General features: G+C 35.9%; 2 protein-coding genes across 4 annotated transcripts; one reads left to right on the top strand and one right to left on the bottom strand.

The window, feature by feature from the left end:
- The first annotated feature begins 1,709 nt into the window (after window positions 1-1,709).
- Window positions 1,710-4,073, top strand: LOC104085555 (uncharacterized). Its single transcript, XM_009589616.4, has 3 exons — window positions 1,710-2,410; window positions 3,280-3,645; window positions 3,724-4,073. The coding sequence occupies exons 1-3, from the start codon at window positions 1,822-1,824 to the stop codon at window positions 3,975-3,977; spliced, it is 1,209 nt and encodes a 402-aa protein (XP_009587911.1). The 5' UTR covers window positions 1,710-1,821; the 3' UTR covers window positions 3,978-4,073.
- Window positions 4,074-11,767: 7,694 nt separating this feature from the next.
- LOC104085556 (serine/threonine-protein kinase MPS1) lies at window positions 11,768-22,034 on the bottom strand. Of its 3 annotated transcripts, none has more exons than XM_009589618.4 (6): window positions 21,460-22,018; window positions 20,096-20,518; window positions 18,915-19,843; window positions 16,226-16,426; window positions 12,990-13,151; window positions 11,768-12,827 (listed from the first exon to the last, which is right to left on the bottom strand). In XM_009589618.4, the coding sequence occupies exons 1-6, from the start codon at window positions 21,647-21,649 to the stop codon at window positions 12,249-12,251; spliced, it is 2,484 nt and encodes an 827-aa protein (XP_009587913.1). In that variant the 5' UTR covers window positions 21,650-22,018; the 3' UTR covers window positions 11,768-12,248. The 3 variants fall into 3 exon arrangements, with proteins under 3 accessions (XP_009587913.1, XP_009587914.1, XP_070055968.1); XM_009589619.4 differs by having other exon boundaries at window positions 20,105-20,518; window positions 21,460-22,013; XM_070199867.1 differs by lacking the exon at window positions 16,226-16,426 and having other exon boundaries at window positions 21,460-22,034.
- Window positions 22,035-27,894: the final 5,860 nt, after the last annotated feature.

Raw genomic sequence — 27,894 nt, 5'->3', positions numbered from 1 at the left:
TTAAACAATCACTTTTCAAATGAACATGCATTTTAATTCATCACATTAAACTTGCAAAGGAATAAGTTTGGCATCCAATGGCCAGCACGGTAAAGACTATGGATTTCATAAAAGCAGTAAGTTGTTGTCCAGTCCAGAGAAAGAAAAACTAAGAGGAGTGACAAAATCGGCAGAAAAAAATTATACTATTAAGTAATTTCTTTCTCGTGTCGGTGTGTCTTACATTTGTGTGATCTTGATTTGGCAAACATTAGACTTCTCAAAACAAGTATACAGAGTATGTGACTATTTCTATATTGTGAAAATGCATGTCTTATTATTTATTGATGATAGTGTTTGATTATATGCACCAAATCATATTGACTTGTCATTTGGATTTGCTATGCTTTTAAAACTAATTTGGAGAATTTCTTATTAGGTTGTGGAAGAAAAGACCATTATGGAGGGCCTTCCTATATGTTGAAACAAATTTGCAGATTAGGCAGTTTATGGAGCTGTTATCTTGCATATTAGTTAGTTCATTGCCTACGAAAAGAAAGTTCATTGCCTTAGCCTGTGGCTGACTATTTGGCTAAGCTAGGTGCGGCTGATAAAGTATAGTTTCTTGTGAGAATGATACTACAAGTTTTTTCACGTATGATACATCTTCTTCTCCACCAAATTACTTGACAAAACGGAAGAAATGGGAGCCTACACTTGTATATTGAAAAATATATAAAGCACTCAACCAATATTTTCTTAAAACTATTTCCCAGAAGTTCAGCTGAAGGTGTATAAAAGTTTAATTAGCTTTTATTGTTGCAGAAATAGTGTGGCTGGTTGGTCTATTCAAGGAATTAGATGTGGATGTTCACTTGCCTATTCCTATCTACTGCATGTGGTAGAAAATGAGCAACTCAGTATTTCATGAATGCACTAAGCACATTAATATTAATTGCTATTTCATCTGATAAGAGGTGCAGCTTAGCTTGATTGAAAGTCTACCTTTCCTCAGCAGATCTAGTAGCAGGCATACGTTCTTATGTTAAAAGTTAGTTGAGTTGGTTAGCAGTTGGTTATGTTAGTATAAATAGAAGGATAGTAGTTAGCAGTTTTAGTTTTTCCCTTCATTTCCTCTCTTGATCGGCTTGTAATGTAAGCTTCTATGCAATAAGAAGTTTGCTTTCTCCTTCTTCTCCTTTTCTGTTGATAATCAATGGAGTTCAATTGTTGATTGTCAGCTCAAATAGCGAGACTCAACAAATAAAAATAGAAGATTTAAAGTATGTCATTCTTTTTTGGATTCTTTTTAGAGTACAATAGTGTTGAAAATGGAGGATACTAACTACTTGACCAAGCCTATGTTGTCAAAAAAATTTAAATTTGTAACCTTAAATATATCACAATATTTATAAAGCTATGAAGCTTTCGAAACCGGTGATCTTAAACGTAACATAAAATTTGCATGCCTATAAAAATTTCAGAAATATAAAAATATTTCATTTTGTTTTAGAAGGATATAATAAGAAATTTGTTTAAAATAAAATGGAACCGAAGTAGGAACCAGTGATAGTTAAAGAGGCCAACAAAATGTATAGACATACGGTACTTATTAATGAGCAAGGTCCACAAAACCACAATCCTGAATTCTGCATAACAAGAAAAGGACTCTTCCCTCTTTTTACTCCACACTCCACTCTCCCACCTGTTTTCACTTCATTATTCTAAAGCAAAAGGCCCCGACTCTGAGACTAAAGAGAGATGCCCATCCCTTTTTACTTATAAAAACCACACACCCCAACATTACTCTTTTTACAGTATTATTATTATCTCTTTCTTGCCATGGCCAAAAGCAAAAGAAACCCCAGTATTAAACGCTCCAAACAAAGCTCCAAATCAAGAAGCAGTAGCCATGGTCAGAAAGAAGAGAAACCACATTCATGGGCAGTTGTAAGGAGCCTATTTACTTGTAAACACCTACAAGCAAGGCCAGAACAGCAAATAATATTGAAAGAAGAGAAGATTCCTAAATGCGAAGGTGAACGCAGGGACGACGACAACAACAACGACAAAAAGTGCAAGAAAATGAAATGTTCAGGGTCCATTTGCAGCAACACAAAAGTCATGCACAGGCCTGAGCCATCACCATCTCCTCCCAAAGGACGTTCTTGTAAAAATGATGGATCCACAAAAGTTAATCTGAATAATAGTTTTTCCTCTGCTTCTTCTTCGCTACACTCTGCATCTTCTCCAGCTACTTCCTCTCTAAGAGGAATGCCATTCAGAAAACTTTCTGGTTGCTATGAATGTAGAATGGTGGTTGATCCCATCGCTAGAGACCCTTCATTGAGATCAACTATTTGTTCTGAATGTGGAGAAATCTTTATGAAACTTGAGAATTTGGAACTTCATCAAGCTGTTAGACATGCTGGTAATTTCTCTAATTTATTTTTCGGATCTTTATACAAATAGTCCGCCCCAAATTTATTGTTTACTTTTTCCAGCAATTATATATAGATTATGTACTAATTATATACACATATTATGCATAAATATACGTATATTATATATTTGTCTTTTATTTTTAATTTAATTTATTGAGTGTGCTGCAATTTAGATTAATTATTCTTTTCTCCTTTATTATCATTTACAAAAATTATGTATTTATTTAATCCTTTGTTTCATGGATGATACTTTAAAAGGGAATCTCTTTTTCCACAATACTTTAGTCAAACTTTTCTGTGAAGCCTCGAACTCAATGACTCTGTCTCCCTGTGGCTGATTGGCATATTTTATTAGTACAAGTTTTTTGGGCACGGAGCGAGTCTAATCACTAATGTTCGTCTCCCAAAATCATAGTCTTGCCGTTTCTATGATTTCAAATAATAAATACCTATGTCATTTTTTAAAAAATTGTCGTCCTTTCTTCAAAATTTTCAAGTTCTATCACCAGTTTCCTAGGAAGTTCCTATTAATCAATTATTAGTACTTTGCACTAACCTCCCAAAAACTTCCACTTAAGTCCGGCCACCTTCTCATACTACCCAAAAACTTTTCCTTTTGGTTGTACCGTGCGCTAATTTCTCAATTAATGCAAAATTATTGAAAGCTGATTTTATTCTACAATGTAAAAAGAACCACATGACTTGGGCGTTGTACCAAAATAAGTAGTCTTATTAAATACGGTAAAAAGAAGAAAAAATAGACATAACATAACTTGCCCATTCTTTATCCTTTTGTCTCTACTTTATTCTGTTTGTTATATTATATATTTACTGATTTTATCATATCAACTGTCAGTAACTGAGTTGGGTCCAGAGGACACAAGTAGAAACATAGTGGAAATCATATTTCAGTCAAGCTGGCTGAACAAAAAGACCCCAGTATGCAAGATTGACAGAATCTTGAAAATCCGAAATACTCCTACAACAATATCAAGATTTGAGGAGTATAGAGATGGTATCAAGTCTAAGGCCACTAACCTTCCCAAAAAACACCCACGTTGTATTGCAGATGGGAATGAACTCTTAAGGTTCCTTTGCACAACATTCATTTGTTCCCTTGGCCTAAATGGCTCCTCAAATTTGTGCACTCTCCCAAATTGTAACGTTTGTACTATCATCAAAAATGGCTTCAAGTTGGCTACTACTGATGGTACAAAGAAAGGTAATTAATTATTGAATGAAGTTTTTCATATACTTTTATAAATGAAAATGATCGATTAAGAGTGTTAATTTTTAACAGGTATATTGACAACTGCAACGAGTGGGAAGGCGCACGATAGCACGAGAGTTGTGTCACATGATGATAATGACAAGAGGGCAATGTTAGTTTGCAGGGTGATTGCAGGAAGGGTGAAGAAAACTTTGGATGGGAATTTGGAGGAGTATGATTCCATTGCTGGAGCTGCTGGAGTTTATTCCAATTTGGATGAGTTGTATGTTTTTAATCCTAAGGCTATATTGCCATGCTTTGTTGTCATTTACAAGGGTTTCTAGTGAGACAATTAGGTTGTTTTTTCCTTCTCATTCTATGACATCAATATTTTTCATTTGTTTTGTTTAAATGAATGAAAATGTCAATAACTTCCCGTATATACTTCTTCTTAACTTATACTAGTATTTAAAATTTATTTTTAAATTACCTTTGTCATCTTATAAGGCTCTGACACTTTTAAACTGACAAATGCTCCCCATTTTTCAGAATTGTGTGCTTTTTATCTTATTTATTTATTTTGTGCAGATTTTTAGCTGTATTTTTATCTCAAGTTGAATGTACCAAAGTGTATAAATGAAAAACAGGTTAATTTTTAGTAAATTAATACAACTGTAAACCTACTTTTAGTTAAACTTTAGATACTTATAAATGACATAAGCATTCCAGAAGAATTTATTTTAAATATTTTAAAACATATTAATGAGAAGATATTTTTTTTAATCAAAGACGAGCAAGTTAATTAGATGCTCCATCTAAAGGTTTACATTCTCCCAATTTTGAAATGTACGGAGTTCAATTTGATTGTGGTATCAAGATAAGAGTTAAATTTGTTAAGTATAAATGTATTAACTTTTATAAGATTCCAGATTATCATTAAATCAAGTGCAAATTGGTTGAACTGTTGTGTGCTCTCGCCTCACCCTTTTACAATTGTCCCTCGGAACAAATTAATTAGGAAATCCGATACGATCGGCAGGAAATATTATGATGCATATTTTAGAAATCAAATGCACAATTCTCCGAATCGCGAGGTGAATTTTTGAAACTTAAATTATATTTCTCATTTAGCACTCTCTTTACCTTACTATAAATTTTTCCGTACATAATTTAAATTCTATCGAACCAAAATATATAATTAATTCACAGTACCCAACCACCGAGTAGGCTAATTTACCCTCAATTCAATAATTTGGGATTACCTATGTGATGGGTAGTGCAATTGCATCATCAATAAACCCATTTGACATGCCCATATAATTTGAAATATTTACATGTCATGTCTAAATATTTATTAATGTTAAAAATAAAATTAAGTTAATAAAAGTATGCATTTTCTAACCGTTTAAGTTTTTAGATGAAATGGTCGCATACTTCAACATAGTATCAGAGCAGATAAAAGTATTGAATTCAAATCTCACCGTCACCCATTATCAAAAGAATTTCACGTTAGAATCAAGTCTGCACGTGATGAGCCGTGTTGAAGTGCATTCTATCTCAAGTCTACCAATTTTAGACTTAGAGATTATCCCTTTGTTGACCAAAAGTCACAAATTTTGAATTGGTGTTCTTGCCCCTCCTTCATCCAGGAGTCATGAGAAGCTTTAAAGATGAGAATCCCACGGTCAAAATTCGCAATCTCTATTTAAATATAAAATTCTTAGGTCAAATTCCTACTTAGCCAAGTGTTTGGATAAAAAAGAGCTCCATATCCGACTAACCATTAAAATGTTGATTCAACCAAACCACTTCAAACATGTCCTAAACAACCCACCCCATCATTTAATTTATCAAACATATAGTCATAAACCATGCATATATTATTAGCCAATTTGTATTACTATAATAAATAATGAAACAGTAAATTTTTTTAAACAGAAGAAGAAACAGAAACAGCAACAAAATGTCGAAATAATAAAGCTGAATCTGAAATATAATCTCGGAATAAAATCGAGTCAACTGATTGTACAGTGTGTCCTTAAGGAAATTATTTTCCTCAAGTACCCGAGGTGCTGGAATATTATCCTCCCAGGATAGAACGATTTAACTCACCAGAGTGTTGGTACCAAAAACGCCGGTGAAGCAGCGAACCACTCGAAGGCTGTAAACCACACTGGAATTTTAATTGTGCAGAAGAAGGAGAAGAAGGTCAGAAAATTTCGTAAGGAAAGATTCTGGGATCAAGGCATATTTATAGCCATTTTCTGGCACAGTTTCTGAAAAGGTTTGCAACCTTTCAGAATCAGCCATGGCTGTTGGAACAGGTCGGAACGTTTCTAGTTTGAAATATTCCGGAAAAAAAGATTTAAAATAATCCGGGAAAGAAACAGACTGGGTCGCGTCGCGGTTCCTGACTTATTTCGGGTTGAATTTTTGTTAATTAATTAAATAAATAATTGAAAGAAATTTTTTCCAAAAAGATGAAGCCCAAGCCGAGCGATAACGGGGCGAGGCTTACTTTCTTTCCAACACATTTAACACCAAGAGAAGTGTTTTCTCAATATAAACACATTCATTTTTCTTTCCACTAATAATGAGGGACACTTGTTCTTTCCAAAGCAAAAGGGAGCTCATTTTCACTCCACTTTCTTCCCTCTATTTCCATTCACCAATCGTTTAATCCCAAAACATATGTGCATAGGAACATATGTTACGGCAGAAATTCATATACAAGTAGTACGAGCTAGCGTATGGACTATGGCTAACGGATGGCCGGATAGAAGAGGAGTTCTGTTAGTTTATTCATTTAAATTTTTCAAAATAAATGGACGACACAACTTTTTTCAGCCTAGTGTGGTATCCAAAATCGGACATATAATTTAGGCAACTGGTATACTTCAGTACCTTAAATAGAGAAAGTAGAGAGGTTTATGCTCTGTGCTTGTCTTTTAGCCTGGATTTATGGTCGCGCATGACTTCTTAGGTTCTCGTTACGTTTCCATCCTCCTATAGCTTTTGGGAGTTGAGATTTTATTTCTTTCTTATTATTGACTCTTCTTTTGTACTACTCATTAGCTGATGATTTGGACATTATGACTTGTTTGACTAAAGGTTGGCAATGCAGCATGGGTTGTCTTAAAGTTTACGCAACTTATCGAATCTCTTAATTACCTATTATATGATCTATTTAATTATGTTATTTACTATCTTTAGGTTCATGAGGAAGTCAATATAATTATTTTAATATTATTATTGTCTGGAAATAAGTAATGTCAAGCTTTGGACCCCAAAATTTGTCTAGCTAACTTTTAATGGAGAAACTCATCTTCTAACTCGTTCTAGCTCGCAAAATGAGCAAGTTAAAATGCGATGTTATCTTTTGATCGTGTGCCAAATCATATGTTCTTTTTAATTTGAGACGTCACAACATATTAAATATCGTTACATTAATAGTATTGTATGCTTATGGGTATCTAAAACTTGGACTAACTTGGTTTTGAATATATCAAATATAAGAAGTTTGTTGAAGACCTGGTGAATGTATCGAGCCTCCTCAATCACGAATCAGATTACTCGAAAATAATCTAAAGATATATAACATATCTAAAGATATATAACATTGTTATTCGTATAGTTTACATATATGTGAACATCAGTACGACAACTTTCCTCTTTAATGTCAATCAACAACTCGCGACAATAGAAGAAATGATTATCTAACCATCCATTTAATACCATAAGAAGGATGACGCCAAAGGAAGAATACCTCGTTACCCCCTTTACTTGGCATGATGTATACAGTATGCATCTAAACTTTTGCATACTTGGCTATTTTATACTCACCCTTGATTTTGAAACCATTACGACTATCATGCATTTCTACAATATTTGGGATGTTGGATTTATAAAAATGCTGAGTTGCTTGCGATCACTCATTTGATCGATGTACTTTACCTCATACTGAATTCAAGGCTTGACGTTTTACTGAATTCTTATCCTTCAATACCAATCAAAAACGATGATTTGTGTGGTGTCCAATTTTCGCGTGCACTGATTTATTGAAGGATCTGGTTCTTCTATGTGTTCCTTAATCTACAGTTGCAGAATAGTAATGCAGAAAGTAAAGAACACAAGTATTTTTACGTGAAAAACACCCAACTCAAAAGGTGAAAAAAATACGACCTACTTTTCAGTAGGATTTTTCCCAACGTTTCACTACAACTCTTAGCCAAACAATAATGTTTACAAACCTCTTGTAAACCTAAGGATTAAACTCTAACCCTTGTAGCAACAAGCCTCAGGCAATTGCGACCTCTTCAAGTTAACTTTAACGTGAACAATACAACTCAAGTACCTAGTACAAATGCTTCTAAGAAAAGCTGAAAGGTACAACTCAAAAGCTCCAACTACAATTGAGCTAGATTAAAATACAAACGCATAGAACTGGTTCTTCTATCTGGTTCATGTAGCTCCATATAGATTAAAATACTGATTGTGAATAGATTCGGAGCATTTAGAGACCGAATCGAGGGGCAAGAGCATTTCGGAGTAGGAGTTCTACATTGTTGAGGTAAGTAACAGTTTTAAATCTGGTTTTGAGGGTATAAAACCCAGAGTTTGGTATAATATGACTGTTTGGGGGTGGCACCCATGCCAGGTGACGGGCATGTGGGTGTACACTGTGAGGGATTGAGACTTGGTCCGTCCCGAGAGACTGTGAAGTCTAATAGCCTTTAATTGTGTTTATATGCATTCCTCTCTACTAGAACTTGACTGTTTTCGTATTAGAAATCATGCTTAGGCTATATTCTTGCTCATGGTAGCTATACTCAGTCATAGTGATTCCTGTACATGTTTACCTCAGTCTCTGTTATTTGTTTTCCCTGATGATATACTATAACACTTTGATTTGGGTTGTTTTCCCTTTTTTTATTGAGAGCTGTGAGACTAGAGAGGTTCATGACTGAGTAAGGCTGAGGACCTAGTTGGGAGGTATTGTTATATGGCACGTGAGTTATCCGTGCGGATTTTTATATTTATACTATGGCACGTGAGTTGTCCGTGCGAATCCAGATATTATATTATAGCACATGAGTTGTCCGTGCAGCACATGAGTTGTCCGTGCGGATTAGCGCTTGGGCTGTAGGATCCCCTCATGAGTCTGAACACCCCTAGTGAGCGCATGTACCTATTGAGAGTGTGTATTGAGGGCTGAGAGTCGAGAGTGTGAGCTGTTGAGATGGGTTGACTGACTGCTGTCTTCAGAGGCTATACTTGTTTTTATTTATTATTGCACTTAGTTGTTATCTGTTGCTGTTGTGAAATTTCTGGAAGATTCACATCTGTTTTACATGAGCGCGAACTGATTTGACTTATACCATAGGATTTGAAAGCATGTTCACTCTTTACTGAAAACTTTTAAAATGAACTGTATTGTATAGCTCGACACTGCTTCTCAGTTCCTTATTTATTTCTGTTACTTGTTGAGTTGATTGTACTCATGTTACACCCTCCACTTCATGTGTAGATCTAGGTGTATTTGATCACTGAGATCGTTGAGTTCGGGCGTGATCGAGTACCGTAGACTACGAGGTAGCTGCCGGCGTCCGCAGGACCTTGTCTCTCCTTCTATATATTTCTTTCTGTCTTGTATTGATGCTTAGACACTGGTTGTATTAGTTTGGTTATCTAGATACTCATGACTTAGTGACACCGCGATGTCGGACTATTTTTCCGCACTTATGTTTTTATTTGGGTCTTACCCCATATTTATGGAAAACTACGGATATTTTAAATGTCTTAATTCACTTCTGTTAAAATTTTGAAAGAGTCTTGGAAAGGTCGACTTGCCTAGTACCACGATAGGCGCCATCACGACAGGTTAGGTTTTGGGTCGTGACACAATTTTTGCTTAACTTCAGTGTGTGTGCGTAACCTGTAAAAGAGAACACAACTGATATATATAGAGTTAGTAGGATTAGGATTAACTGGGAACCTGATGCTTTACTCTTCCTTGGTGGAATAGTTTTAGTTAACTTCAATTTCTAACTCTTTCCTTATCTTGGATAGAGTTCTCTTCAAGTAAGGAGTCCTGCTGTTTATCAATTATGCAATCTTTTCGTTCAGGGAATATCATAAATAACCACTTATACTTATCCCTTGCACATGCATGCCTTTTGCTTAAATCTGACTAGGACATGTGTACATTGTCCATAAACTTGGTTCATGCATGTGTTACTTTGTCAATCATCAAAATCAAAACCGCCCAGGTCAACATTTACCAAGAGCTATGTTGAGTTACCTGCATCGCTGGCGAACAAGATTTATAGAGTTGAGACCCGTTGATTTTGATGTTTTTTAAATAATAAATTGCTCCCAATAGCCTTAGTCCTCATTGGATTAGCAAAAACTGTGTGTTGATCTTGTGAATCAATCATAATTACAGAAATTATTCATAGGTTATCTCATATAGCTATTTCATACTCCAGTATGTCTTGATTTCCATTGTATACTTGGCTATAAGCTCTTGACGATATTGCTTGATTATCATAATGGAAAGAAACTGGTGTACAATTATCTGCAACGATTTTTTTAAAGATGAATTATCTGCAACGACTAATCCTTAACAAATTTAAAAATCTCTTCATTTTACCTATAAATGCAGGTTAAATGAAGAGGAAGTTCACTTAAGTTAACAAGGCTAAAAACTCGTTGAGTCTAATAGTCTCTCAAGCTCTCGTAGGCATTTTGAAGAATAACCGGCACATAAAACAAAAAGGGTGTGCATTATTCGGATCAAACCAAAAATTCAAATCGAACCAAATTATTTATGTTTGGCTTTGGGTTTTTTTTTTTTAAAAGTGAATATATATATATAACACATTGTGATTCTTGGTACATGCTCATAGAAATTAACTTGCTTTACACATAAGAGATTTAAATAATGCTTAGTAAGAGATATATCTTTTACAAGTAAGAAATCTAAAAATAATACATTCTTAATTTCAACATTTTAAATGGCCTTCGAGACCCATTTCCACTACATCATTTATGATATTAGGCGTGCAAGCTTATTGTTGTTGGCTGTTGCATTATGCTTTTACAGGAGAGCAGAAGTGTTTGGCTATCTAATCAAAATATGTATAATAATCTTATCAATATATAGTAATTATTTCAATTATATGCATTGAATTTTGAAAAAATATCTAAGAGATTTGACATGAATACTTTTCATTCTTTATAAATAGTTATTAATATAACTATTCGATTATATTATATCCATATTATCTTACTCATCCGTTTCAAAAAGAATGAATATTTTACTATTTAGGGAATCAAATAAGGTTGTTTTTAACCATGTTTTTTTGTAAATAGTTTTTAAATATTTTGAATTGTTAAATTGACTTATAGAACTTTTTAAGCAGTTTTTTAAATTTTATTTCAAAAAAGTTAAAGAATCTATGTCCAAATTCACACCAAGATTTAGTCAATTTGACTCTCGTACTCCAAAAAAGTTCAAACAAATTGAAACCGAAAGAGTATATGATATAACCGAATAACCAAAAAATCAAACCGAAAAGAAAAAACCCAAACCTAACCAAATTTACTTTGATTCGAATTGGATGATATTTTTTTTCAAAATCAAAAACTGAAATGAGAAACAAAATAATGCAAAAGCAAATCAGAAAACTATATGCACCCAAACAAGTTAGAGTCGGATATACGAATTCTCGCTAACCACATTACTCGGTTAAATATCATCTCATGCCACGAATCAACACTTTGATGCAAATTCTTTATTTCTTTTTCCTTGGGATACCACATAGTCCCACCATTGGAGCTATAGATGGATTATTTTATCGAATAGAAAAATTATTACAAAATGCATTTGAACGCATGAGACCATATCTTCCTGCAGCTGACGCATGAGACCATGTTTTGCTGCAGCTAACATATAGTAATCCTAACTTATGTAGCAAAGAGACCATACGCTAACTAAAAAAAAGAAAGATGTATGTTTTCCAAACTCTAATGTAAAGAAATGAAACTGTCACATTTAAAAGCTTCCTGACTTGAGTAGGTAATTCAGTGGAGCTATTGAAGAACAGATAATGTTGCATATCAGATCCACTACTGAAGGAGAATCAAGAAAGATGCCATGGATATAATTGAATAAGAAAATTCACCTTTTTTACAAGTTTGTTGAAATTGCAGCCCTCTCTATCCAAATGGCTTGTTCATTCTACATCTCTCGATTCTATTCGATTTTTAAACACGATTTCTGAGGTAAAAAGACTAAAAACCTAAAGTATAAATTAGCCTGAGCAGTGAGCATTACTTCAGATGAAAATGGCATTATGCATTTTGCAGAACATTTTACCAACACGTGCACACACATAGGAGTCCTCCTTTCCTGACAAAAGTTACAACAGTTCTTCACCTATTATCTGCAAGCCACTTCAAGAAATCAAAACCAGGTGGCAATCACGACACTGTTTCGAATAGTTTTAGTATACACAGCGGTAACTCGGCAGAAGACTTCAAAGATGACCTTTGTAACTGCCCAAAATCATAAAGAGACCAAAGAACGCTTAATGCGTAAATCATTTTTAACATTACATATTTGTGCCTCTTTCTGTGTTTCCCAACTGTTTTTGGAGTTGAAGACAGAGTGCCGACACATCACAAAGCAATTTCTGGTATTGGCATACAGGTAATGCCTCATAAGATATTTGACTGGGGTGCACTAGTAAATTTTGGAGTTGCATACATAGCATCGATGCCTTTCCATCATTTTCACATGATTTAGCAATTAACTGAAGCAGTGTAAAACTTTGCTCCGGAGGAGCAGGTAACTGTGGCGGAACAGGGGGAACGAGGAAAGGATGTTGAAGTAGTTGAGGAATCCTCCATCTTTCATTTCGATCCCATGCTAGACACTTCTTCATAAGATCAAGTAGCCAGGGGTTGGACAAAGGTTCATATGTGATTTCATGGTTTGGATCTGTTATAACTTTGAATTTCGCCCAGAAAGTTTTGTATTCTGCAAAGGGTGTTCTCCCATAAACCATTTGGTAAAGGATACATCCTAACGACCAGATATCTGAGGGCCGACCACACTTTATGGTATTGCCATTTGCATCTGTCTCATTACACATAAAGGCTTCAGGGGACATGTAGCTTAAAGTACCCACCTGTATAAGAATTAACATCCACTAAGAAAGCAAGGAAGAAGTTGACATTGCTGATTACTATATTTTTATCTTCCTTTTGGCAGTACACTTCTTTCTTTTTGTTGCCGATGTGAGGCAATCAGATGCATTTCATGTAAATCATAAAGCAAAAAAGTGAAATACCTGCGAATCACGTTGAATGTTGGTTGTGTCACTCATTATAGCCTTCGCTATACCAAAATCAATCAGCTTTAGTGAGCCTCTGACAAGAAGGAAATTAGCTGGCTTTAGGTCCGAGTGGACTATCCGTTCTTCATGTATGGTGTTAACAGCAAGAAGTATTTGCTGCAAAGATTGTTAAAAACTTTTGAGTACATTTCAAAAATATTAAACTTTTACCAGATTCCCAAAACCACATCATGTACAACATACAACAGTAGAAAATGAGAATAAGTATTGGTCTTACTTTGAATTATAAGCTTTTGTTGAGGGCAACAACAACAACAACAACAACAACAACAACAACAATAATAATAATAATAATAATAATAATAATAATAATAATAATAATAATAATAATAATAATAATAATAATAATAATAATAATAATAACAAATGAGCTAGGTATAGAGGTGGGTACTGAAAGATTATCTTTAACTTGACTGCCCAGAACAATTTGAATAATATTTCACTATGAAGAAACTTAAGCAGAAAAAGAAAAAAAATACCATAAACCAAAAAGGTTTGCAGATTGAGATAGAAAAGCGATGATCAATTTTTTGAAAAGCAACTGACTGAACTTCTTTTCTTCTGTTGTTTATAGCATTTGCTTATGACATACAGGAACAAACTCCCAACTTGGACTGTGTTTCAGTGATGGCCAGTCTCAGATAAGGCATTTTGCCCTAGGTCTGTCTCCAGCTTTGTGAATTTAAGTTGAATATGGAATTGCATAAACAACAACAACAACCCAGTAAAATCCCACAAGTGGGGTCTGGGGAGGTTAGTGTGTACGGAGACCTTACCCCTATCCCGAGGGAGTAGAGAGGTTGTTTCCGATATACCCCCGGCTCATGTAAAATTGATAGAACAGAGAGAATAAAATGGGGAAAGGATCAACTTTCCACCATTCATTTTGAAGGACTGCTAAAGAACGTTGAGGTTCAAGAGCTCATCAAGACATAATACTGAGAATGGTCATCGAAAGCACATTCCCAATAAGACAACTTGGAACAGTATTTTATCTTCGCCAAAAGCCCGAGAAAGGTATTTTGGATCCCATCGGTTTTGACCTTCATGAATATACGCTAAAAACTCTGTTAGCAAAGAACAGCGCGTAAAAGGTATTCGCAAATGAGTCGACTTACCCCTCTGGGATTGTTATATCTTTCTAATGAGACCCTAGAATCTTGTGTCCTCCTAAAATGCACACTTATATCAATATGCAGGAATGAGATGTGAATGATGAAATGTTATAACTCTTTAAAAGCATAAGATGAATTACAGATTGAGCAGCTTGAATTGCACATTGCAACCGAACAATAGCTGTAATCCTAATTGTTCCAGAATTAAATACTTAAACTGGAAGTACCATAATGAGGTATATTGAAGTCAAACATAAATTAATATTGGCTTAATACATATTTTACCCCTCCACGGAAATTCCTTTTAAACACCTTTTCTTTGCAAGCATCCGTTTACACCTTAATTTGTAAGATTCGTGTCTAAATTCCTCTGAACAGCCTACGATCACTTTCTTCTCCAAGTGCACAACACGCGCCACTCACGGCTCAATATGTGTCGTAAAGTAAAAAGAAAAAGTATATTTTAAAAAGCAAACTACCAATTTCTTAGCAAAAATTTCCCCTTTATTTCTCTTTTTCTTCCTCCATTTCCAACCAATACAGGCATGCTGACATTTTCCAGTCCTAATTTTCAGTTTTTCATTGTCCAACACCCTCAATCGCCCTAAGCCAACTCCTAAAAAAGAAAAGAAAGAGGGAGACAAACAAACTAACAACAACAAACCCAGTGTAATCTCATAAATGGGATCTGGAGAGGGTAGTGTGTACTCAGACCTTACCCCTACCTTATAAAGGTAGAGAGGTTGTTTCCGATAAACCCTTGGCCATTAATGCACATTGATTCGCTATTGGGTGGTTTTTCCCTCAGAATAGCCCACATTACCAGTCAGTAGAGCTTCTCTCCTGTCCCATGTCAATTTACTTCCATGCATAGACCCCAACGGCCTGAAATTTTTCAAACACAAGAAAGTTGTATTGTCCACAAAAATCTGTTTCAAAGTCCAACGAAGCAAAATTTCAGACTGAAAATCCCTTCTCTTTACAGCTATATGTCCTCCTACATCACCAGTTCACCTCTGAATCATAATGCTCAAGGGAATTGCAGCTTCAAACACAGAAGCAGAAGAAGCAGAAGAAGAAGCAGGCAGAAGAAGAAGAAGAAGAAGAAGAAGAAGAAGAAGAAGAAGAAGAAGAAGAAGAAGAAGAAATTTCCAGGATAAACAAATTTGCTTTTGACAAATTTCTAATGTGTGATTATATAAGAGTTTATTTAATAGTGATGAAGAAAGTGAATATGATAACAAGATGATGCTTTCTCTTCAAGGAAACTTATGTGAGATTATTAGGGTTTATTTAGTAGTGATGAAGAAGAGACTGTTCTGTAGCATCATCTTCCTTCCTTGCCGCCCTTCTCCGACTAGTATTTGCCCCTCTGTTTCAGTACTAGAATAATCATAACCAATGTTGGAAGAGACCCAAAATATCGATAGAGGGAGTCTGGGGATTCAAAGAAAGAGAATTTCCTCGAAAAATTTTCATAAGTTTCTGGAAGGTAAAAATTTTCATCAAATAAACTCAGAAAATCATCAAATTCACAAGTAAAAAATGGGGGAAGGAAAGGGAATTAAGGAAAATATACGTCTTAAACACGTAGCACTAAAATAATGCCGAGAGAAGGTTTCCGCTGTTATCTTGATTGTTTTCTTCTCCATGCGCATGCCATATGTGGTTTTAGGGGAGCAATAGTTCCACTTTTCACAAGTTGGGGTTGTGTAAAAGGATGTCCACAAAGAAACGATTTGTAAAAGAATTTGCGTACAAGTTTAGGGGGTAAAGTACGTACTAAAGGCATTGATATTAAATGCCGAAGTAAGATAGATGCAAGGGCATAGAAGAATTGGTTACAAGTTTATCATAAGACAAGAAATAAGTAACCTGTTAGCTAAAAAAGTAAAACTTATTCACTTTGACTCAGAACAGGAAAAATTTAGGACCTGGAATTATAATGGAACAACTTAAATTTAGGAAAAGGAATCCAAAGCAAAGTTAGGTCACGGCAGCAACTTCGTAATGATTTGTAACTGCAGTTAAAAGGCGAAAATAGAAGGAAATGACCTGCCAGTAAAATCGGAGCCAGTTTTCATCTATAATTGAATCCGAGTCATCTAGTTCCTTCCATTTCTGAGACAGCATATGAGCCAAATCAATTTCACCATATTCGAGAACCATGTATATGTATCCGTCTTCTTTGACTCTGCTTTCATTATTACTCATCGAACCATTCATGACTTCATCTAGTAACCTCTTATCTGTGACCTAACAAAAAAACGGATGTCAGTATTTGCTCAAAAACTAATATGCAGATATCGAAATAGTGACCCCAACACCAAATACAGGCACATGAAATTCTAGCCTCTTCGGTAAGCCTATACTTTAGGTTGAGTAGCTAAGTTAGCAATTTAAACACAATAATACCTGGAGACAATCGATCATTCTGTGATCTCAAAAGAAATGCAAGCAACCCAGCTTTTGTTTTATTGTTTAATAAACCCATAAGATTTTAACTCTTCAAGACTAGGAGATCTGTCTACCAGCTTTTTAAACTGTAGCTACTACTACATTACAGACTGAATGTTCTGAGTTCAAAATCAAGAGAATCATCATGAATATTATGTAAATATTTTCTTAATCGTTACATTATGGTCAAGAATCATTAAGATATATGTCATAATATTTTTTATCCTGGGAATTAGGAAACGTCATGCTCATATTACTATATAAGGAGCGCTAGTGTTCATTATAAAATAATTTCAAAAGAAGTGTTCTTTCTCTTTTCTATCTTCTCATCCTTGTGTAGTTCTCATCTCTCCAGGCTTCAATAAGCCTATGGAGCTGCCAAGGTTTCAACATGGAAATGTCCAATTACAGATTGATGGACATTCATATAGCAGCACAAAAAACTTAACTACTCCCTCCATTTCAATTTATGTGAGGTAGTTTGACTTGGCACAGAGTTTAAGAAGAAGAAAAAAAAGACTTTTAAAACTTGTGGCCTTAAAAGCTTAAAGGGTAAAAGCTTTGTGGAGTCATAACATATATGTGAAAGCTTCTCGTTAACGGTAAAATGAAAGTTTAAAATTAAATTGTTTCCAATATCATTTTTCGGAACGAACTAATAAAGAAAGTGTGTCATACAAATTGAAACGGAGGTTGTATAAGTTTTCTTGATTGTACACCAATAGTGAGATGTATGAGAAAAAGAAACTTGAACACTACGAAGATAAGTTATTTGGGAACTGATATAGATTAGCATCCTTGAATGTTCTAGCTCTCACTTTGATCAGTACTAGTCTAAGAAGTTAAGGAATTCAAAAACATGTTCCCAGAGTGCCACCCTCCCCCCCTAAACTAAAAGCTTCTTTTTAAATCTAATAAACTCCCCAAATGCCTAAGCAATCTTATCAATCCAATGGTAAAGAATTATTGGATGATGTTCAATGTTGGATGATCTGCTTAACTTAAAGAAAAACTTTTTTCTTTTTCCTTTTATCTGTTTAGCAGACAATTAACGCACGGGACTAGCTTGAACTATGGAGAAGCATTCCAAAAAGTAAGTGAATAAGTAGCAGAGAGACTAGATATATGCACTGCAAGTTTAGCCAATATAAGAAGAGTGAAATCGTGGTGAGATTAGACGGGATTGTAGTGTCTACGAGCAAGCAATTCGAAGTCTAGGATTGAGATTCGAAGAGAATGGCATGATAGGCGAAGATGTAAGTAACACATAGTCAATATAGGATGATTGGAATGGAGAAATTCTATTGTAAAGTTATGTGATAGGAAGATACCTACCAAAGTAAAATCAATTACTATCAAAACACTTGTAAGACCGACAATGTTATATGGAATGAATGTTCGGCCTCTAAGATCCAACATATGCACAAGATGTGTGTTGCACAAATATGGATGTCAAGATAAATATGTAGTTATACAAGATTAGAAATGATCACATTCGGCAGAAGGTGCAAATAGCACACATGGAGGACAAATGAGTGGAGAGAAGGTTGCTTGAGAAGTTTTTTTCTTTAGGCATAAGGTAAGGTAGCTTGAGATGGTTTGATCATGTTCTACGTTCACCTCCAAATGCACTGGTTTGAGGTGTGAAACTCTGGTGATTGAAGGTGTTAAAAGGGGGTGAGATAAACCTAAAATCACATGGAAGGAGTTTATCCTAAGAGAACTGCAATCTCTTGGAATCCATGCAAACTTAGTGGGGATACCAATTAGTTGGGATTAAAGCTTAGTCATGTAGATACTCTTATGTTAGATCAAATATCCATTAGGAGTCTTTAATCTCGTTAGAGTTCATACTGCAGTAGTAGAAAATGTAGAGAACTTCTAGTGTTAGAAAGCCTAAGTTATTGATTAGTATCAGATTGAGACGAGTCTGAGTGAGTGACATGGATAGTGAGAGTTCATATAGTGGCCCTCGGTAGTTGGGATTGAGGGGTAGTTGTTGTTGTTTACTTTTTAAGCATTTTTAACTTACGCAGCTTTTCCTAGAGGCTAGAGGTAATCCTAGGAAAATCCAACTGCTGTTACTATTCTGTCAGCATGTTCACTGATGAGCAACTACCATCGCCCTCCTGTTGGCCACAGAATGTTTTCAATTTTCACCCATGAAATAACAACCTAGTTTTGATTTTGTTTCCCTGATCTTTTCAACTAGAACATAAGCCAGAGTTCAACCCCAGTAAACTTGTCATTTTCGAAAGAAATCTTAAATGCTATGCAAAGTACAAACCTCATAGTCAATTAGTTGAATAATGTTGTTCTTCCCCTTCAGTCTCTTTAAATACTCAATTTCCTGACAAAACCCATATGAAGTAGCATAGTCACGACCTTTAAGCTTGATTTTCTTCAACGCATAAATTGAGCAATCTGATGCAATGACTTTGTGGACCTCACTACTTCCACCACTACCTATCTTTCCAAGCCTTTGGTAATGCTTTCCATTAACTTTGAAAAATGTATCAGGATCATAACTTTTTTTACGAGAAGAAGATGGCGCCTTACTGCCTATGCTTTTTTCTTCCTTTTTAGACTTAGAAGGTTCCAACTTCACGTTGGAAGATGAAACCTTTGACAAGGGAGCTTCTAATTGTATATCGGTGACACATTCTTTGGCTGAGTTATCTTCAAGAGGGGAAGTATCTTTAGGCATGTCACCTGTAATCGGCATACTACTCTTTTGCCCTTCAGCCAGATTATGTCTCTTAAATTCTGAATCAGTTCCAATGGTAGAACTAGGTACTGCCACATCTGTCTGATCAACTGAAAATTTGTTTTCATGCTTTGGAAAAGGACATGACGGCTGCATTCGATGTTCGGATTTAAGTTTAGGTTCCCCCAGTGACTCCATAGAGTTGCTCGTTAGATGAGGTTGTGAACAATAGGTTGTTGAGTTTAGCATGGGAGCAGATGTGGAGTTTATCAATGTAGTCGTTGTGCAGGATGACCCAACGACTGAAGCTTGAGTCATAGGATGGCTCAAATCATTCCGTAAGAAGTTCCTGAATTGGTGAATCTGATCTGCAACTCCTAATGTTCTATTTGCCAATAGAGAAGAATTCCCGTTACCATCCACATCTGTGCTTTGGATATTTTGATCTCTCAAGACTTGGCTAGCAGCAGTCACAGCCTCCATCTGATTGCCTACATCCCAATCCATTTCTGCCAATGTAAGTGAATTCACATGAGATAACAAGCTCTGTTCTAGTGACTGTTTGGTCATTGACACCTGCATAAAGCATATGTAGTATGTACTATAATCTGCAAACTACTAAACTGACCTAGTTCACAGTAGGTTAGCCAGTAAGACACACAGATTATTCAGTCGATGAAATATGCAAAAGCTCAAGATATGTCTAATAGAAAAGATGGTCATATGCAGTGAAGTTAGAGGAGTTAATAAATGAAGCATACTATCATTACCCTGCAACTTGGAAGTGCTATCAGCAGCAAAATGGACCCTCTTCTGCCCTTCAGCCAATAAAACATGTTCACACTCTGTAACCGACGAAGCAGCTGTGATGTTGCTTCTACGACCAGCAAAGGATCTTGGTTGATCTCTCAAACTGTTGAAAGAATTATAATTCTCTTCATGTGCATCCACAGTGGAACCATATTCCGAAGGTGGCATAGACGCATCCTCTTGATCTTCTACAGTAACAGAGCCAATGTTCTTTGGTTGTGAAATACATTCCATTAGTCTGTGACTCAGAGAAATCTCATCTTGGGTCTTCTTTGTATCAAGTGCACAATCTGTATTCAAAGTAGAGCCTTTTGAAGCTCCCCGCTGAGGAGCTACCGATCTCCTTGGCATAAGAACATTTGACTGCATTGTACCTAAAGAATTCTTATGTTAGATCTCTTGGCTTTTAAAGTTGTCTTTGAGTGGTGAATCAGAATGGCCAAGCTCCAAAATTTTGGGAGAAAGGAAAAAAACAAAATAAGACAAAGCAAAACATAAAAGAAAAGAGAAAAGCTCTTGGAAGCCCAACTTTATCTTAACAGAAAGCAATTTCCAAAAAAAAAAAAATCAAACTTGAAACAGATGCATTTAAAATGGGAAAGGAGAACTTAAGTATGGTCAGAAAAGGTAACTGCAAGATGATCAAATCGTTGCTGGGAGGATAGTGAAATTTATAGTGATAAAATAAGGTGAAAGCAGAAGTAATCAATATAACAATATATGTGGTAGTTTAATGGAAATAATGACTATGATGCCAATCATTAGCAAATAAGTGCCAGCGAAAAAGCACCATTGCTTTTCAGTTTCTAGCATGTTCATTAGGTGAGGGTTCGACTTTCAAGTGAAACATTTAGAAAGAGATGAAAATGCATATGCATCAGGACGACAAGCAGCCAGTATGAGGTTTATCAAAAGAGAAACAAAAAAGCCTAAGACCGTGCAAATTAATAAAATAGAAAATACGAGAGCCAAGAATTTTATACAAGGGGATTCAAAAGTGGCAACTTTTGAACTCCCTTTGCCACCACACTAGAATTTTCTCTTAGGTCTAAGCGATTCAACAGCTTTATTTTTTACCCCAAAAAAATATTGTTTTTGCCCTATTTGCACAGTATATTTTTTCCTTCGTTTAACCTAGCTCCACTACTCTCAATACTACAAAATTACCAAAAATTGATAGGAGATGTCACCAGAAACCCTAGAAGCTTACATACACTATAGAGATATAAAGCCCTAAAACAGCCAAAACATTAGAAAAGATAATTATCACCAAAAGAAGCCCTAAAAAGTAGTAGCAGCACTGAGAAATAGTTACCGAGCGGACGAGGGCGTTTGATGGCTTGAATGTGACGGATTAAATCCGACTGAGAAGATGAGGAAGACGACGGCGTCGCTGTTGTCAACGAACGGCTGACGTTGGCGGATTCTGACGGATGAATGGAAATGGTCTTACTCCCTGTTACTGCTGGTTGGCGTTCTAGAAGGTTCGCCGTCTCACTTTCCATTGATCAATTGCGACTTGCATTTCTCTCCAATTTGTTCGCTACAGTAGTGCACAATTCGCTGATAGAAATATCGGTACATATCCGTACATATCCATATATATAGGAACAGAGAGAGAGAGAGAGATGAAAATTTAGATAGTGTTTAGTTTATGAAAATGGTGACGAATCTGTGGATCCATGAACACCACTGTGAAGAGAGAGAGAGAGAGAGAGAGAGAGAGAGAGAGCGCTTAGGTGAGAGAAAGGCTTTCTCATAAGTTCAAAATGGCTTCTTGGCGCTCCACAAATGGGCTGCTTCCTTTGCACTTTCCGCCCTAGTGTGTGTCATTTTGCACTTTGCACCCTATTCATTTTATCTTTAAGTTTCAACGTCTTCTATGGAGAAAATAATTCAAACGGCAAAAAATACCCCTCAATTATGGAAAATAGATAACTTTCACCTTCATTTGAATTTGAATTTGTTCTTAAATATGTGCTTCGGCGTCGTTTGTTATAGAAATGTTAAATGAGTATACTAGTATAAATTTTATACCAAATACTGGTATTAGTTATCCCATGTAAAATGTGTAATAGGCTAATCCCATTGGATATTCCAGAATTATAATCTCATGGAATATCCCAAAATTGAACCACATTGTTAGTCGACCGACTCATATGTGCCCCTCAACTATAAAAAATAGAACAAATTTTCTCTCATAGTTAAAACTTTGTCCCAAATATGCCCTTATCATTAGTTAAGAGAGTCGAATCACATCTAATTTAATGTCATGAAGTTTAACATCAATTAAATAGAACACAAATTCAGAAAACCAAATATTTTTCATAAATAAACAATCTTTAAGAATTCAAAACCAAATTAAAATAAATTAATGAGAAAATAATTGAAAGTAAATAGAGAAATTGTAGGGAAATATTATGCACACTTAATAAAAAAAATTATCTTACTGGAAAAACTATGATCATTGCCATGCCAAAAACAAATGATAAAGTATTAATTTTATTTATCTTCTTTGTCCGTTGTTTCTTTTAACACTTCATGTGTATTGTTCTTGAACTCCATTTTCTCCAAAAATAAAGGGCAACTTTCAAACTATTCTAAAGAATATGATCAATACTTGTAGGTTGGAGTTTCATGCTTGCAATTTATTCCAATAAATATTATATTTTCACTGGCTGTGATTATAACTGTGTGTTTATTAACAAAAAAAATTACATTAGTAATCACAAGTTCACAACTAACCTCAAGTTGCCCATTTTTGCTCGGGCATTTACATTATAGCCTACAAAAATAGTTACACGTGGTTGTTGTAAAAGGACCCATTTTAGTAACCCACTTACATTTTGTTTGGTTATTATCTATTGTATTGTATCATATTGTTACTTTAAATACAATGTTTATTTTGATTGTTACTTAAATTTTATTGTATTGTATTGTTAAATTCATCGTTACGTAACGACGAAAAGTGCTACTTTATGAAACGACAGATTTGGTGTGGTGGCGTTGTTTCCTTGCTTTTTTTCTCTCATCTTGCCCTTCCTTATAATTACATAATTATATTTTATCTTTTACCCTACTTTTTTATATAATAATTTTACTTTGTATCCTATTTTTTCTTAGTAATTTTGCAAGTTTATTCTTCATATTGTTCGTGCGTGACATCATGAAACGACAACAAATGATACAATCTATTAAAACGTTGTATTCATCAAACAATACAATACAATGTAGTATAATACAATACGATACATTATGAAACGACCTGTAACAACAATCCAAACAAGCTGTTAGCTTCATTGTGAAGCAAACTTTGTGGCCGTGAACTAATAGTTGAATCCTGAGAGAGCAGGCTAGAAGGAAAAAAAAAGTAGAATAAGTTTTTAAAAGATATATTCATTTAAGGTCAAGACACCTGCAAGACAAAGAAAACTGAATAAAGTATAACATAATCTAACAACAGAAAGTAAAGAAGTAGGTGGAAACAAAACAGTACGATGATATAATGCTAACAACAAAAATTAGAGCAATAAAGGACAACCAGAGTGAACATATGATAGGAACAACAAGTGATCAAGTACCATAAAAGTTCAAGTAACAACAAGTGAAGGAAAGACAATAACACATTCAAATCAACAAGTCTTTTCACATAGAATGTACAACAAGAATCACAACTGAGGTCCTACACCTCACTTTCACATTTCACAAGTCATAATCACAATTTTCCTTATATCGCCGCGTGAGCCTTGTATTTATATTTTTAAAAATATTTTTCTCGAAATAACTACACGCGCTTTAGCCCCCTTATCTCACTGTGTGGCTTCAAGTAATACCCTTACTAGCAACACGCGTATAAATCTCACCTTATCTCGCCGCATGCACGCCAACCCCTATCCTTTTACCGCCGCATGCGCATCAATATCATATCACAATAATCAACTCGCACTACACGTGCCCATATGCCACAATATTTTCAAAAGCAACAATACTAATGTACAATAATACATAACCCACGGCTCAACCACAATATGTACAAGAATTTCAAAAATAACAAAATAAATGAGAAACAACTCAACAAGAGAAAGGTATCCCAATAATCAACAACCCCAACCATAATGTGTTAATAGATTTCACAACTACAACTTCAATAACCCAACAATGAAGGTGTTTTCATGAAATGACGACTTCCAATTCAAGTACATAACAGAAGCTTAACAATGAAAGAGATAGCACGAAATAGCAACTACGACTAAATGCATGAGAATAATTCAACAATGGAGAGAATAGCATGTAACAACAACTACAAATAAATGCATATAAGTGTAACATTAACAATAGAAACTAGTACATATAATAATAACTTCAATTAAGGAATGTAAGAATGAAATTGACAACTAAAGATAGAACAAATAATAATAACTTCAATTAAGTATTAAAAGTAACCTAAAAGTCTAAACCGGTCAAATACCACATATAAGCCCGTGTACACACTCGTCACCCCATGTACATGTCTTCTACATAATTCGAATAGTACAAACAACCCAAATCCTAAGGGATAGTTTTCCACACATACAAAGTTAGGCAAGATACTTACCTCAACTAGGCCAAATCAATACTCAAAAATAACTTTTCCCTGAAGGTTCGCCTATGCATGGTTTAACTCTAACCAAAACTCCTTAATATCATCAAACAATACAAGAGAAACCAATTACGATTAATAAAGCTATGATCTTTACACAATTTCTCAAAAGTCAATAAAAGTCAACCCCGACCTTACCCGATCAAAACCTGGGTCCAAGGGTAGATCTCGACTACCCATAACCCCACGAGTCCATATATATTTTTGTTTTCAAATCCGAGTCAATTCGACTCTCAAATCCCAAATTTTTATTTTTCAAAATATAGATACAATTTTCCAAAATTTCTCTTTGATTCTCATAAATTTGATGTTAAATCTCATATATAATCATGTAATATAGTTGGAAATTGATCAAAATCACTTACTCAATGATTGTAGGTGAAAATCCCCTCTCCAAATCGCCTCCTAATGAGATCAAATCCCGACTTCCCAACCCTTTTGTTCAGGTGTTGTAATGACCCAGCCGATTGTTTTGAGTATTGTAGCCCTGTTCCCCCATTTATTTCTTATTATATGTTCATTTGTAGTTATGTAACTTGCCGGGGTAGTTGGTTTGGTTCCGGGAGTGTTTCAAAATGAATTGGGATACTTGGTCCCAAGGTTAGAAGCTCAAGTTGAAAGAGTTGACTGGATGATGACTTATGGGTAAATGACTCTAGCATAGAGTTTTGATGGCCCTGATAGCTTCGTATGGTGATTTTAGACTTAAGAGTATGTCCGGGATATTGATTTGGAGATCCGCAGGTCGTTTTGGCTTGAATTGGCGAAAGTTGGAAAGTTGAAGGTTTATAAGGTTGTGAAGTTTGACCGAGAGTTGACTTTGTTGATACCAGGCTCGTATTTTGGTTTCAGGAGTTAGGGTATGTCTGTTGTGTCATTATGACTTGTGTGTAAAATTTAAGCTCAATCAGAGTTGGTTTGATAGGTTTCGACATTGGTTTTAAAGGTTGGAAATCTATTAGTTTCAATAGGCTTGAATTGGGACGTGATTCGTGTTTTTGATGTTGTTTGATGTGATTTGAGGCTTCAACTAAGTTTTTATCATGTTTTAGGACGTGTTGGTATGTTTGGATAGGGTTCCGGGGGACTCGGGTGTGATTCCAATTGAAATCGGAATGAAGTTTGGACTTGGAGAAAATCTATTGGGTTCAATTCCGGTGTAACCGCACCTGCGAGGAATTGGCCACAGGTGCGGAGCCACAAAAGCGGCTAAGAAGGCGCAGATGCGGTTGGCTAGGCCGGGCAGTGGCCACATGTGCGAGGTAGTTTCTGCATCTGCGAGCCTCCAAGTGCGAAGAAGCTGCCACAAATGCGAATTTTGGTCAAGGGGAAGCTAGGGTCGTAGAAGTAGAGGAGATATGCAGATGCGGTCCCGCAGGTGCGGGTCTTGGACAGCAGAAGCGGGATTTGGCAATATTAATGAATTTTCTTAGAAGCGAAGGAATTTCTGCAAAAGTGGATCCGTAGGTGTGACTGAGGAGGTTAAGACGGCATTCAGGACCCGCTATGGCCACTACGAGTTCCTTGTGATGTCTTTTGGGCTGACCAATGCCCCAACATCATTTATGCATCTGATGAACAGTGTATTCCAGCCATATCTTCATTCTTTTGTCATAGTATTTATTGATGATATACCGATGTACTCATGCAGCCAGGATGAACATGCGCATCATCTGAGGAATGTACTACAGACATTGAGGGAGAAGAAGCTTTATGCTAAATTCTCTAAGTGTGAGTTCTGGCTTGATTCTGTGGCATTCTTGGGGCATGTGGTGTGTAGTGAGGGGATCAAGGTAGATTCGAAGAAGATTAAGGCAATTTAGAGTTGGCCCAAACCGTCTTCAGCTATTGAGATTCGGAGTTTTCTCGGCTTGGCCAGATATTATCGCTATTTTGTGGAGGGTTTCTCATCTATTGCTGCACCTTTGACTAGATTGACCCAGAAGGGTGCCCCATTCAGGTGGTCTGATGAATGTAAGGAGAGCTTTCAGAAGCTCAAGACTGCCTTGACTACAACTCCAGTTTTAGTTTTACCTTCAGCATTGGATTCATATATAATGTATTGTGATGCTTCTCGGATATGTATTGGGTGTGTCTTGATGCATGAGGATAGGGTGATTGATTATGCTTTACAGCAGTTGAATCACCATGAGAAGAACTACCCCATTCATGATTTAGAGTTGGCAGCCATTATTCATGCATTGAAGATTTGGAGACATTATCTCTATGGTGTGTCTTATGAGGTATTTACAGATCATCAGAGTCTACAACACTTGTTCAAGAAGAAGGATCTAAATTTGAGGCAACGAAAATGGTTGGAGTTGTTAAAAGACTATGATATCACCATTTTGTATCATCGCGGGACGCCCAATGTGGTGGCCGATGCCTTGAGTAGAAAGGCTGTGAGTATGGGTAGCCTGGCATATATTCCTGTTGATGAGAGACCGCTAGCATCAGATATTCAGGCTTTGGCCAATCAGTTCGTGAGGTTAGATATTTCGGAGCCTAGTCGGGTTCTAGCTTTGCGTGGTTTCTCGGTCTTCTTTATATGAGCGCATCAGAGAGCGTAAGTATGACGACCCCCATTTTCTTGTCCTTAAGGACATGGTACAACACGGTGGTGCCAAGGAAGTTTCTATTGGAGATGATGCGGTGTTGCGGATGCAGGGTCAAATTTGTGTGCCCAATGTGGATGGGTTACGTGAGTTGATTCTTGAGGAGGCCCACAGTTTGTGGTATTCCATTCATCCGGGTGATGCCAAGATGTATCAGGACTTGAGGCAACACTATTGATGGATGAGAATGAAGAAAGATATAGTGGAGTATGCGGCTCGGTGCTTGAACTGTCAGCAAGTGAAGAACGAGCATCAGAGGCGGGGCGTTTTGCTTCACAGACTTGAGATTCCCGAGTGGAAATGGGAGCATGTCATTATGGACTTTGTTTTCGGGCTCCCACAAACTTTGAAGAAATTCGATGCTATTTAGGTGATTGTGAACCGGTTGACTTAGTCCACACATTTCATTCCGGTTGTGACTACCTATTCTTCAGAGTAGCTGGTTAAGATTTATATCCGTGAGATTGTTCGCCTTCACAGTGTGTCGATGTCCATT

Source organism: Nicotiana tomentosiformis, chromosome 4 (assembly GCF_000390325.3).
Source record: "Nicotiana tomentosiformis chromosome 4, ASM39032v3, whole genome shotgun sequence".
NCBI classification, from domain to species: Eukaryota; Viridiplantae; Streptophyta; class Magnoliopsida; order Solanales; family Solanaceae; genus Nicotiana; species Nicotiana tomentosiformis.
The sequence above is the reverse complement of the archived record's forward strand: the minus strand, read 5'-3'. Positions and strand labels throughout refer to the sequence as shown.